This window comes from Nicotiana sylvestris, chromosome 7 (genome assembly GCF_000393655.2).
Source record: "Nicotiana sylvestris chromosome 7, ASM39365v2, whole genome shotgun sequence".
Classification (NCBI taxonomy): Eukaryota; Viridiplantae; Streptophyta; class Magnoliopsida; order Solanales; family Solanaceae; genus Nicotiana; species Nicotiana sylvestris.
In genome coordinates, this window is record NC_091063.1 from 134280556 (window position 1) to 134294081 (window position 13526).

General features: G+C 38.7%; 2 protein-coding genes and 1 pseudogene across 2 annotated transcripts; 1 reads left to right on the forward strand and 2 right to left on the reverse strand.

Moving 5' to 3' along the window:
* The first annotated feature begins 1303 nt into the window (after nucleotides 1–1303).
* Nucleotides 1304–4596, forward strand: LOC104223902 (receptor-like protein 7; annotated as a pseudogene).
* On the reverse strand, nucleotides 4567–5628 carry LOC138873811 (uncharacterized). The gene is made up of 2 exons (XM_070152289.1): nucleotides 5152–5628; nucleotides 4567–4617 (listed from the first exon to the last, which is right to left on the reverse strand). The coding sequence occupies exons 1-2, from the start codon at nucleotides 5626–5628 to the stop codon at nucleotides 4567–4569; spliced, it is 528 nt and encodes a 175-aa protein (XP_070008390.1).
* Nucleotides 5629–6621: 993 nt separating this feature from the next.
* On the reverse strand, nucleotides 6622–7743 carry LOC138873812 (uncharacterized). The gene has a single exon (XM_070152290.1). The coding sequence runs from the start codon at nucleotides 7741–7743 to the stop codon at nucleotides 6622–6624; it is 1122 nt and encodes a 373-aa protein (XP_070008391.1).
* Between the last annotated feature and the right edge of the window lie 5783 nt (nucleotides 7744–13526).

The window sequence follows — 13526 nt, forward strand, 5'->3', positions numbered from 1 at the left end:
TAAAATCTTCATATTCAATAAGCTTTTACTCTTGACTTTCCTCTATAACTGATACTAGCATGCATAAAAAGGACAAATCAACTTATCTTGGACTTGGAAAGAGAGTAGGGAGGAATCAACTTATCTTAGTCCAAATGGTGATGATATCTTTACATTTACCATGAAAGGTGAAGAAACCACTCGATATAAGTTGCTTATTCCTTTGGTTCCTTAGTAATTTACCAAGAGAATGAAAAAAGAGAAATAGCATTGGTAAATGAAAATGCATACATCTCATAATCCAATGGCAAAATAGCATAGAAACCCCTTAACATAAATTCAAACAAATGCAAGAAGTCATGGGGTGTGTTTGGTATAACGGAAAATGTTTTCCGTAAAAAATGTTTTTAAAGAAAATGTTTTCTTGGAAAACAAGTAGTAATCTTATTCATTTTTCGGTGTTTGGTACGCAAATTAAGGAAAATGACTTCTCAAGAGTATTCATAAATAATTTAGATACAATAAACATGACGCCATAAACTTTCAAACCAACAACCTTCTGAACCCACAAATTTCATAAACTTTCGAACCGCTAAACTTTTAAAACCGCGGAATTTCGAACCTGTAAACTTTATAATTTCTAAACCCGTAAACTTCCAAACACATAAACCTCCGAACTCATAATTTTGGAACTTGTAAAATTTTGAACCTTTAAACCGATAAATAAAAAAAGTAAAACTGATTTAAATATATTTTCCTGGAGGGGGGGGGGGAGGCAGTAAAACCAAAAAAATAGAAATTTAAATTACAAAAAAAAAAAAAAAAATTGCGGGAAGGGAGGAGGGGGGCATGAGGGAGGGATTTGGGGTAGGTGGTGCAGAAAAACAGAAATTTAAAATTGCAAAAAAAAAAATTAAGGTAAATTTTTTTTTTTTTGTGGTAGGGGGTGGGGGGTGGTAACGGAAAAACTGAAATTTAAAAAAAAAATCCTTCGGAGAGGGGGTGGGGTGGGTTGGTGAGGTGGGGAAGGTTGAGAAGGAGTTTTGAAAAATGTTTTCCCTTCTTTTGATAAGGAAAACATTTTCCTCCAATTGTAAAAAAATGAGTTCATAAGGAAAATGTTTTCCAAAATATTTAAGTCAACCAAACATGAGAAAATTAGAAATTCGTACCAAACACACCGTGGTTTGATCAACTTTTTCCACAGTTGATCAAAGTCTTCCACTGAATGAACCAAAAAGGCCAACATCAAACAAGTAGAAAGAATAATTTGCAATCTGTACGAACGCCATAATGCACACAAACGCGTAATTTCTTATTTTCCTTTTGACCATTTCTCTGCTTCTGTTCAATCATCTTCTCCTTTTTAATTTCATTCTCCTACACTTCAGTCATATACCTATACAAGTTGCATGAAAATGAGAACTCTACACTTTCTATGGTTTTTCTTGATACCCTTTTGGCAAATCTTATCAGGTAATGAGATTTTCTTGGTTTCCTCTCAATGTCTTGATGATCAAAAATCATTGTTGCTGCAGTTGAAGGGCAGCCTACAATATGACTCTAGTGGGTCAAATAAATTGGCATATTGGAACAAGAACACAAGTGACTGTTGCAAATGGGATGGGGTGACATGTGATAGCTCTGGTCATGTGATTAACTTGGAATTGGATAATGAGGCAATTTCTGGTGGAATTGAGAATTCAAGTGCTCTTTTCAGTCTTCAGTATCTTGAGAAGCTAAATTTGGCTTACAACAGGTTCAATGTTGGAATACCAGTTGGTATAGACAACTTAACGAACTTGAAGTACCTGAATTTATCGAATGCCGGTTTTGTTGGCCAAATTCCTATGATGTTATCAAGATTAACAAGGCTAGTTACTCTTGATCTCTCAACTCTTTTCCCTGGAATTCAACCTCTAAAACTAGAGAATCCCAATTTGAAACAATTCATTGAGAATTCAACAGAGCTTAGGGAGCTTTACCTTGATGGTGTTGATCTTTCAGCTCAGAAGAGTGAGTGGTGTCAATCTTTGTCTTCATATTTGCTGAACTTGACAGTCTTGAGCTTGCGTACTTGTCGAATTTCAGGCCCCATTGATGAATCACTTTCCAAGCTTCGATTTCTTTCTACCATCCATCTTGACCAGAATAATCTCTCTACCACATTTCCTGAATATTTTGCCAATTTCACAAACTTGTCTACATTGACCCTTGGTACTTGTAATCTGCAGGGAACATTTCCTGAGAAGATCTTTCAGGTACAAGATCTAGAGATTTTGGAGTTGTCAAATAATTTGTTGCTTAGTGGAAATATTCGAAAATTTCCTCGAAACGGATCTTTGAGGACGATATCACTAAGCTACACCAACGTTTCTAGTTCATTACCAGAATCCATTTCAAACCTTCATAACTTGTCCAGGTTAGAGCTCTCAAATTGCAGTTTCAGTGGATCAATACCTTCCACAATAGCAAACCTTACCAATCTTGTTTATTTAGATTTCTCCTCGAACAATTTCACTGGTTCTATCCCATATTTCCAACGGTCCAAGAAACTCTGCTACTTAGACCTTTCTCATAATGGTCTAACTGGTTTCGTGTCTTCAGCTCATTTTGAAGGACTCTCAGAGCTTGTCTACATAAATCTAGGGAACAACTTGCTCAACGGGATCCTTCCTGCATATATCTTTGAGCTCCCCACCTTGCAGCAGCTTTTTCTTAACGGCAATCAATTTGTTGGCCAAGTAAAAGAATTCCGCAATGCGTCCTCCTCTCTCCTGGATACTATTGATTTGAGCAACAACCATCTGAATGGATCAATTCCCAAGTCCATATTTGGAGCTGAGAGGCTTAAGGTCCTCTCACTTTCTTCCAACTTGTTTAGTGGAAGAATGTCACTTGACCTGATTGGGAGGCTCGGTAACCTTAGAAGACTTGAGCTTTCTTACAATAACTTGACCATTGATACTAGTAGCAGCAATTTGTCCTCGTTCACTTTTCCCGAGTAAAGCATATTGAATCTAGCTTCTTGTCGGTTGCAAAAGTTTCCTGATCTTAAAAATTTGCGAAGTTTGGGACAGTTAGACCTTTCAGACAACCAAATTCAGGGGCCAATACCAAATTGGATTTGGGAAATTGGTGATGGAGCACTGGCTTACCTGAATCTTTCCTGCAATCAACTGGAGTACTTGGAACAGCCTTACAATGTTTCTAGTTATCTTGTAGTCCTTGACTTGCACTCCAACCGGCTAAAGGGCGACCTACCAATTCCACCTTCCTTTGCTATGTATGTGGACTACTCGAGAAATAATTTCAGCAGCTCCATCCCACTCTATATTGGAAATTCACTTTCTCTTGATTTTTTCTCACTAGGAAATAATAGGCTCACTGGAATAATTCCTGAATCCATATGCAATGCCAGCTACCTTCAAGTTCTTGATTTCTCCAACAATGCCTTGAGTGGCACAATACCACCATGTCTACTGGAACATATTACAAATCTTGGAGTGCTGAATCTAGGGAACAATAAACTCCATGGTGTTATACCAGATGCATTTCCAACTGGTAGCTCTCTGCAAACTTTAGACCTGAGTGAGAATAAGTTACAAGGGAGGCTGCCAAAGTCTCTGGTCAATTGTGACTTGTTGGAGGTCCTGAATGTCGGAAATAACAGACTTGTTGATAGTTTCCCCTCCATATTGATGAACTCATCCAGTCTTAGAGTCCTAGTCTTGCGCTCCAATGGATTTTATGGAGATTTTCAGTGTGATGCAACCAGTAATAGCTGGCATAATCTCCAGATCATAGATATAGCTTCCAACAAATTCACTGGTGAATTGGGTGCAGAATGCTTATCTAATTGGAAAGGAATGATGGCTGCAGATGATTACATTGAGTCAGGACACAATCACATCCAGTATAGGTTCCTCCAACTAAGTAACTTATACTATCAGGACACAGTAACAATAACCAACAAAGGGATGGAGATGAAGCTTGTGAAAATTCTCAGAGTCTACACATCTATTGATTTCTCTTCGAATAGATTTCAAGGGGTGATCCCAGATATGGACGGGAACCTCAGCGCGCTTTATGTTCTCAACCTGTCACACAATTCCCTTGAGGGACCAATTCCAAAATCAATCGGGAAGCTACAAATGCTTGGATCACTAGACCTGTCATCAAACCAGATATCTGGAGAAATCCCTGTAGAGCTTGAAAATCTCACGTTCCTATCAGTTCTGAACTTGTCATTCAACAAATTGTTTGGAAGAATCCCCTCGGGTAATCAATTTCAAACATTCTCAGCAATTTCCTTTAAAGGAAACAGAGGCCTATGCGGATTCCCTCTCAACAACAGTTGCGAAAGCAATGGTCCAGATTTGACACCACCACCAACTTCTCAAGATGACTCAGATTTTGACTGGAAGTTCATTTTTGCAGCTGTTGGATACTTAGTAGGGGCAGCAAATACTATTGCACTTCTGTGGTTTTACGAGCCGGTGAAGATATGGTTTGACATACGTATGGAGAAATGCTTGCTTTGGTTTTCAACAATGTAATCCTTAAACCAATAAATGAGGAGTTTATTTAACTGTGTTGCTGCTTAAGCCTTGCTTTGATTGCTTTGTTGTAAATAAACTGCAGAATAAGCAAAGGCAAGATCTAGAGAAAGTCAATTGAACTCCTAAACGTGTTTATAATTTCCCTTGATAAATATATACAATTTCTAGTGCAGCAGTTTCTAATGTTTGATAACTTCAAGGGAAATAATTTATTCTACACTACTGCTTCCACTGAAATCTAGCACTATATATAGTCTCTTAGCAACAATAACAACAACATACCCAGTAAAATCTCATTAGTGGGGTCTGGGGAGAGTAGAGTGTACGCAGACCTTACCCCTACTCCGAAAAGGGTAGAGAGGCTGTTTCCGGGAGACTCTCGGCTCAACAGGAGAGACAATAATATCAGAAAAGAAACAAAAGAAAAGGCACGTAACAACAAAAGATGCCAGAAAGAAAATAACAGCAACGAATAAGTGAAAGGACAATAACACAAAACTATGCAAAACAACAATGTGAACACAACATAGACCGCTAACAAACCTAAACAAAACTCTATCAGACTACCTGGTACAAAGAGGGAAAAACTCTCGACTACCCCCTAACCTACCACCCTAATGCTCGACCTCCATATGTTCTTATCAAGAGCCATGTCCTCGAAAATCTGAAGCTGCGTCATGTCCTGTCTGATCACCTCGCCCCAATACTTCTTAGGCCGCTCTCTGCCACTTCTCGTACCTGCCAAAGTCAACCGCTCACACCTCCTAACCGGTGCATCTAGGCTTCTTCTCCGCACGTGTCCGAACCATCTAAGTCGCGCTTCCCGCAAGTTGTCATCCACGGGAGTCACGCCCACCCTCTTCCGAATATCTTCATTCCTAATCTTATCCAGCCTAGTGTGCCCACACATCCATCTTAACATCCTCATTTCTGCTACTTTCATCTTTTGGATATGTGAATTCTTGACTGGCCAACACTCAGCTCCATACAACATGGCTGGTCTAATCACCGCTCTATAGAACATACCTTTGAGTTTCGGTGGCACATTCTTATCATACAGGACTCCAGACGCTAACCTCCATTTCATCTACCCCACCCCAATACGGTGCGTAATATCCCCGTCGATCTCCCCATCTCCCTGGATAATTGACCCTAGGTACTTAAAACTTTCTCTCTTGAGGATGACCTGTGAGTCAAGCCTGACTTCCACATCCGCTTCCCCCATCACGTCGTTGAACTTACATTCTACATATTTCGTCTTAGTCCTACTCAACTTGAAACCTTTAGACTCCACGGCCTGCCTCCATACCTCCAGTCTCTCATTAACGGCGCCTCGCGTATCATCAATCAGAACTATACCATCAGCGAACAACATACACCATGGCACCTCTCCTTGGATATGGTTTGTCAGTGCATACATCGCCAGAGCAAATAAGAACGGCTGAGCGCAAATCTTAGGTGTAACCCCATAACCACCGGAAAAGGTTCTGAGTCACCTCCCACAGTCCTAACTCGAGTCATAGCTCCATCATACATATCCTTTATCGCCCTAATGTAATCCATCGGCTCACCTTTCACCTCCAGACACCTCCAAAGGACGTCTCTAGTGACCTTGTCATACGCCTTCTCTAGGTCAATAAACACCATATGCAAATCCCTCTTCCTATCCCTGTATAGTTCCACTAACCTCCTGATAAGGTGGATAGCTTCCATAGTATAACGACCCGGCATGAACCCGAACTGATTTTCCGATATAGACATTACCCTCTTTATCCTCCCTTTTACCACCATCTCCCAAACTTTCATGGTATGACTTAGTAACTTGATACCCCTATAGTTGTTAGAATTCTGGTTATCTCCTTTGTTCTTGTACACCGGAACCATTGTACTCTACCACCACTCATCAGTCATCCTCTTTATCCTGAAGATAACATTAAACAACCTAGTCAGCCACTCCAAGCCTGCTCTACCAGCATATCTCCAAAACTCTACTGGAATCTTGTCTGGTCCGGTCTCTTTGCCCCGACTCATCTTACCCATCGCACCCACGACCTCTTCAACCTTAATGCGCCTACAATACCTAAAGACTCGGTGACTCTTGGAGTGCCCCAATTACCCCCAACACGATGTTTCCATCCCCCTCTTCATTCAAAAGATTATGAAAGTACGACTGCCATCTTTGCCTAATCTGGGCATCTTCCATCAATACTCGAACGTCCTCGTCTTTGATACACCTCACTTGATCCAGGCCGCGAGCCTTCTTCTCTGTCGCTTTGGCCAACCGAAATAACTTCTTGTCCCCACCTTTGCCCCCAAGTTCCTCATAAAGCCGACCAAAAATAGCAGTCTTAGCCTCTGTGACCGCTAATTTTCCCTCCTTCCTAGCCTCCTTATATCTTTCTCTGTTCACTCTCCTCTGATCCTCGTTGGTGCTCTCTGCTAACTTAATGTAAGCTACTTTCTTGGCTTCCACTTTACCTTGGACCACGTCATTCCACCACCAGTAGCCTCGGTGTGTGCCAGAGTAACCTTTCGAAACTCCCAACACCTCTCTTGTTGCCTCCCTTATACAGTCCGTTGTCGCCGTCCACATAGCGCTAGCGTCCCCACCACTCTTCCAGGCACCCATATTCGTCAGCTGCCCCTCCAACTTCTGCGCATTATCCTTAGACAAAGCTCCCCACCTGATCCTCGACTGATCCCGTACAAACCTCTTCTTCCTCTTCATCAAGATACCAACGTCCATTACCAGGAGCCTATGTTGAGTTGCGAGGTTCTCACTCGGGATCACCTTGAAATCCTCGAACAACCCCCTATCACACCTCCTGAGGAGGATATAGTCAAACTGAGTCTTAACCACCATACTCCGGAAAGTAACCAAATGTTCCTCCCTCTTCGGAAACATAGAGTTCACGATCACCAACTCAAAAGCTCTAGCGAAATCTAACAGTGAGGTACCACCCCCGTTCTTATCACCAAAGCCGAAGCCACCGTGCACCTCACCATAGCCACCAACAGATGACCCAATATGACCATTGAAATCCCCTCCTATGAATAGCTTCTCCGTAGGCGGAATACCTCGCACCATCTCATCCAGCGCCTCCCACAAGCACCTTTTAACCTCCTCGTCCAATCCCGTTTGCGACGCGTAAGCGCTAATGACATTCAGAGTGCTCCCTCCAACTACTACCTTAATCGTCATCAATCTGTCATTCACCCATCTAACCTCTACCACCGACTCTCTAAGCTCCCTATCCACCAAAATGCCCACTCCGTCCTTGCCCTTCACAACTCCGGAGAACCACAATTTATACCCATCTACATTCCTCGCCTTCGATCTTACCCACCTAGTCTCCTGCACACACGCTATATTGACCTCCTCTTCTGGAGAATCTTCGCTAGCTCTATAAACTTACCCGTCAACGTCCCTATATTCCACGATCCAATTCTCAACCTACAGGCTACCTTGTTCCCTTTACCCCCTTTGGGCCCCGTCCCATCCCCTGACCCTTGCCCTATCCCCCACCCCTCCCCACCACCCGAACTTCCCGAGGACATGACCCTACTCTGCCATTACAAACCATAGTATCTATACCTACGAAGGTCTAAAAATAAAAAGGAGAAAAAAAACGCCACACAGAACAACAAAGGGTGCAAATAGTAACTACAAGCCCACTAGATTGACTAGACTAGTACGAAATACTACGGCAACAAAGTAATTAACACATGAGACAGAGAAACAGGAGCCGGGAGGTACCAATTCCCGCGAATAGAACCTGGAACTCTCGACTTGGTATACTCCCAATGTTGTGGAACCCGGCGTATAGCTGCTACTCTACTGCTTGTGCGCGTGCACCTCCCAAAAGTGATACCTGCAAAACACACAAACACGGAACCAAGAGAATAGGGGGAGAAAAAAAACTAGAAATGAAAACCAATATCTTCTTCAAATTACCCTTAAAAGCTAAAAATCCCTTTTATATCTTTCTGAGATCACTTTTAAAAGAAGAGAAAAAACACCCGAAAATGAAAACCAGTATATTTTTTGAAAAATAATCCTTAAAAGCAGAGAAAAATACCAAGAAGGAAATCAATATATAGTCTCTTAGCTTTTGTATTAATGGCTAAGTTTAGGAATAAATTCTCAGATAGAAGCACGGGAAAGTCTCCATCATCGTATGAGCACACCTTACCAATAAAGTATGCAATCAGTATTATCACTCTAAGATAAAACAATAATTTCAATCCCCAAAGTGTCATTGATCACACCCTTCACAATATTTTAGGAGACAATTCAGTGGAAAAGACAACAATTTGATTTATAAAGTCCAAACTATGTGAAAAAAAGACCATAGAAAGACTGTTGAATCTACCAAAAGACTAAAGAGGAGGGAGACTTGCACAAGCGTGACATCAGACAATAGAAAAATAAAAGCAAAATCAACCACCATCCTAAGCAGTAAAAAGGAAAACACTAGGAAAATATTTTTCTTCATTTTGACTCCAGGATGAATTTGCAGTTGTTTAGATCTTTATAATTGTGGTGTTTGAGTTCTTACAATCTGCTGCTGTCAAGAAAAAATATTTCATTGTGATGAGCACGCGAGGTCATAATGGCGGCATTATTGATGATGTTATGGGGTATTTCAGGGTCTTCCTTTGATGTTGCTTATGTGTTGGAACAGGGTTGATATTTTAAATATATCCTTATTTTTCTTAAATGATTTCACCTTGTGTTTTTATGAGTTGGTGGTGGATTTGCCATGTGATGTTTGGCTAAAAATCTGTATTTTTGCATGTAATTTATCTTGCATTATGCCTTGATCTTATTAATTTTTGTATCAATATTTGTGACTCGAGCTTAATAATGGTATTTTTATGTGTAGGAGTCAATTGAAGTGATTTGGGGAGTTTGCATGCAAATTGGCGTCAAAAAGGGAAGAATTTGGAGGAAGTATAAGTTTGGTGCCCAGGTTGGCGCTAGGCACCAACCAAAACGCCGTTGAGAGCATGCTAAAATCTATCCAGTAGGGCTGTGCATATATCGGGTATAACCGATAAACCGAACCGATAAAATGCTATTGGGTTATCGGTTTCGGGTTATTGGGTAAATAGTTCGATAAAGGTTTAATATTATTTGACTAATGGGTTATCGGTTCGAGGCTCGGTTTGCCCGATTTTATTAACGGTTTAACAGATAGCCTAATAAGCTTTATCAAAATTATAATTTTACCCACTAAGTATATAAAACCACCTTATGACTTCATTCTCTCAATTCTCTCGGTAGTTACTCTTCATCTTCTGACCTTAATCCTTAGAGTAAGTTTTAAATTTTTCTGAATTTCTCATTTTAATTTTAAACTTTAGAGAATTAATTGTTCAGATTTTTAGTTTTTCTATTTGTTTCTTTTGTTGCACTGATTCTTTAGTATTTACAAGATTAGGATTTTATTATTTTCCTATGAATTATGCCCGCCCGTCGTGAGATAGTTAGTAAGATTAGATTGTTGAATGTCTTATCTCTTACTCCTATTAACTTATAACTTTGAAAATTGAGATCATTTATTGGAATTTTCAAATGCAAAGAAATTTTTATTTTCTAAGTTGAAATTTAATCCCTCTTCTCTTAAGAGCAAAAATTCAATTCCTTTCTCTTAATAGTATGGTCACGATTTCTATAATAAATTTTTGGATAGTTTTTATTCTTATCGGGTAAACCGATAAGAATTGATAACCGACTAACCGATACCCAATACCTGATACCCGATAACCGATATCTTATCGGTTTAGTATATTTATAAACTGATAATCGATATGAAGAACCGATAATATTCACAACCGAATCGAACCGAACCGAACAATGACCACCCCTATTGTCCAGGTTTGTGCTAGGCACCAACCAAAATGTCAAAGATAGAAGACCAAAAAGTTTGTTGTCCTGGTTGACGTCAGGCGCCAAGCGAGACGCCAAAAAGCGGATTTTGTTCTAATTCGACTTGGACTTGGGTATTTCAACCCTAAACGTCCCCAACATGTATAAAAAGGATTATAAATCTATTTTTGAGGAGGAAGAACATATTTTGGACGAAGGAACGAACATATTTTAGACCAAGGGAGAGCACAAAGCCGCCGTGGAGGCCGGAATTCATCAAATTCAATCAAATTTAGTAATCTTTATGTTTCTTTGGATAAATTGTTGTTTTGCTACCATGTCTATGTGGAGTTAAACTTCACGTTCTAGGGTTGTGGTTGTCATGAATATTGAAGTTTATTAGTTACATTACCGTTAATTCAAGTTATCATCTTTGGTTGTTTCTCTAATTCTGTGCATAATTGCTTAATTGTTTGGCCATCATTTGAGTTCTATTTACTATCTATGTTATGCTTGGGAAAGTCGTGTTTAGGTTAGAGTAGAATTAGAGAGAGCTTATTTCTGAAGTCGTGGCTCGGGGAAAGATTTCACGGTTAGAATAGGAATATACCTAACAGTCTTGCTTAGTTGAATACCGTATTATATTCGTTCATGATAGATTCAAATACCATAGGAATATATGATTGATATATTGTGGATAGATGGATAATATTATGGAAACATGTTATTTATATAAACGATCTGGTCAACTAGCAACCATAGATGATTCGGATTAACAGGTGTAATTACGAACTCAATAGGATTGATAAACCGACCACAACCCTGAAACATATATCTCCCTTGATTACGTGTTTAAATTTCCCAATAGCAGTTTAGTAGAAAAATAACATTTTTGATTATCTTGAACAGTAAATTGATTTTAGTTTGCTTAGTTAACGATTAATCTAAGTCTCTGTGGTTCGACATCCGACTTTTGAGTCACTTTATTACTTGACGGCCACGTATACTTGCATGTACTTGGGGAACCAACACCATGCTATCACATGCCACACTCTTAGTTGATATTTGTTCGGTTATGACTTCCATCATCTGTGTTATGTTGATATCTTACACATGTTATCTGACTAGGGAGTATCTTGACTTGAACCTCGTCACTGCTCCATCGAGGATAGTTTTGATACTTACTAGGTACCGACTGTGGTGTACTCATACTACGCTTCTGCCCATTCTTTGTGCAGATCTAGATACCTTAGATTATGCCGGTTATTAGAGAGTTAAGCAGAACTGTTGGAGACTTCAAGGTATACCTGTCATTCAGTTCGCAGGTCTCGAAGTTACCCTCTTATTTCATTTTTTTTACTGTTTATGTATCCCAAACAGTGATGTATTTTGAGACTTCTTATGTATTTCATATAGAGCTTATGACTCAGTATTATCGGGTTTTGAGATGATGACTGTTGTATCTCCATTTTGGTTGGTGTTATGACATTTCTCAATTTCTATCAATAATTTTAAGTTGTTATATTCTGATTGATGTCGTTATGTGATAGGCTTATCTCATCTTAGGAACTAGGTGCTATCACGACCCTTATGATGAGATTTTAGGTTATGACAGCTGCACTCACGTCGGCAGGCCTTGAAGTCACCTTTCTATTAGATCGTCTATTGTTTATTTGTATTAAATAGTGTTATTCATCATTTAAGATGTTGTATTTAGTAAATCCTTAGAAGCTCATATACTCGGTGACACCAGTTCTATATTAGACTAATATTAGTAGCTTTTGCAACCTGCCCGAGGTAAGGAAGTAAAGCAACCAATAGCGCGCTTTTTTACCCAATATGCCTTTTACCGGGTAAGTAAAAAGTTTTGGTTTGACTCGTTATGTATTTTTGAGCTTTACCCTTATATTGATATCATGTTGTTTTATGCCTAGTTTTGTTCTTTTATTTCTGTTAAGTGTTGGCTTGATTAACAAGTAGTTTTAGGCGCCATCACGGCCCCTTGATTGAGAATTTGGGTCGTGACAGCTTGCATTTGGAGGATATATTGTATCCCCTCTTTTTCGGCACTGAAGTTCTAATGTTGCTGTGCTTTCTTGTATGCTTAAGGATAGCTATTCTTTCTTCTAATCATTAGCATTCATTCAATCTGCATTCTCGTTAAATGCTTTCTCTGAGGCCATACAATCTCCTTCTCTACTCAAAACTGCTATTGTGTCAATATTTGCTGAATTATTAATAATCCTTTTTACATAAGTTTGATCTAGCCAACTCCCAAAAGTCAAGAAAGTGACCACACCAGTATGGAGTTTATTGAATTGCATAAAACAATAACGTATATTAAGAAAATAAAATATAAATACTTACTTATGTGCAAGACAAATAAATATAAATACTTACGTATGTGCAAGACAAAATAAATAGATAAAGAGGAAAATACATTTCAGATTCCACACAGATTTAATAAATCCTAAATGAGAAGGCGTAATACACAAATTTTAAAATTAAGAAGAAAAAAAGAAAGAAAGAAAGAGAAACCTGGAGCGGATAAAGACCGACTTTGAGATCGAGAGCGATGCGTTCACTATTTTCGGCTTGGCTTATAGCCTGTTTGGTCAAGCGGGAGAAATCAGCTTATTTTGATAAGTGTTTTTTTGAAAAATGCTTTTGAAAAAAATACTTTTGGAGAGAAGCGGTTTATGTTTGGCTAATCACTCTGAAAAATACTTTTGAGCAATAATTTGTATTTGGCCGAGCTTTTAAAAAAGTGCTTTTAAGTATCAAATTACGAATAAGGATATAAATAGATTTACTTAATAGTTAATATTATAAGCAAATAAATAATCTCAAAAATTTGTTATTACAAGCAATAATTTTAAAAAAATTATTTTATTTAAGTAAAATATAAAAATAAAATTAAAAGTACTTAATTCTTTTAATATAAGTTAAATATATTAAAAATCATTCAACAAAAATAAAAGCATGCGCCCCTAAAATAACTATATATTAGAAAGTTATCCTAAAAATAAAAAGAAATATTTATACATTAATATCCTAAGTATTAGGTTTAACGATTATTTTGGTATATAGTATATTTTGTTAAGGGTATTTTT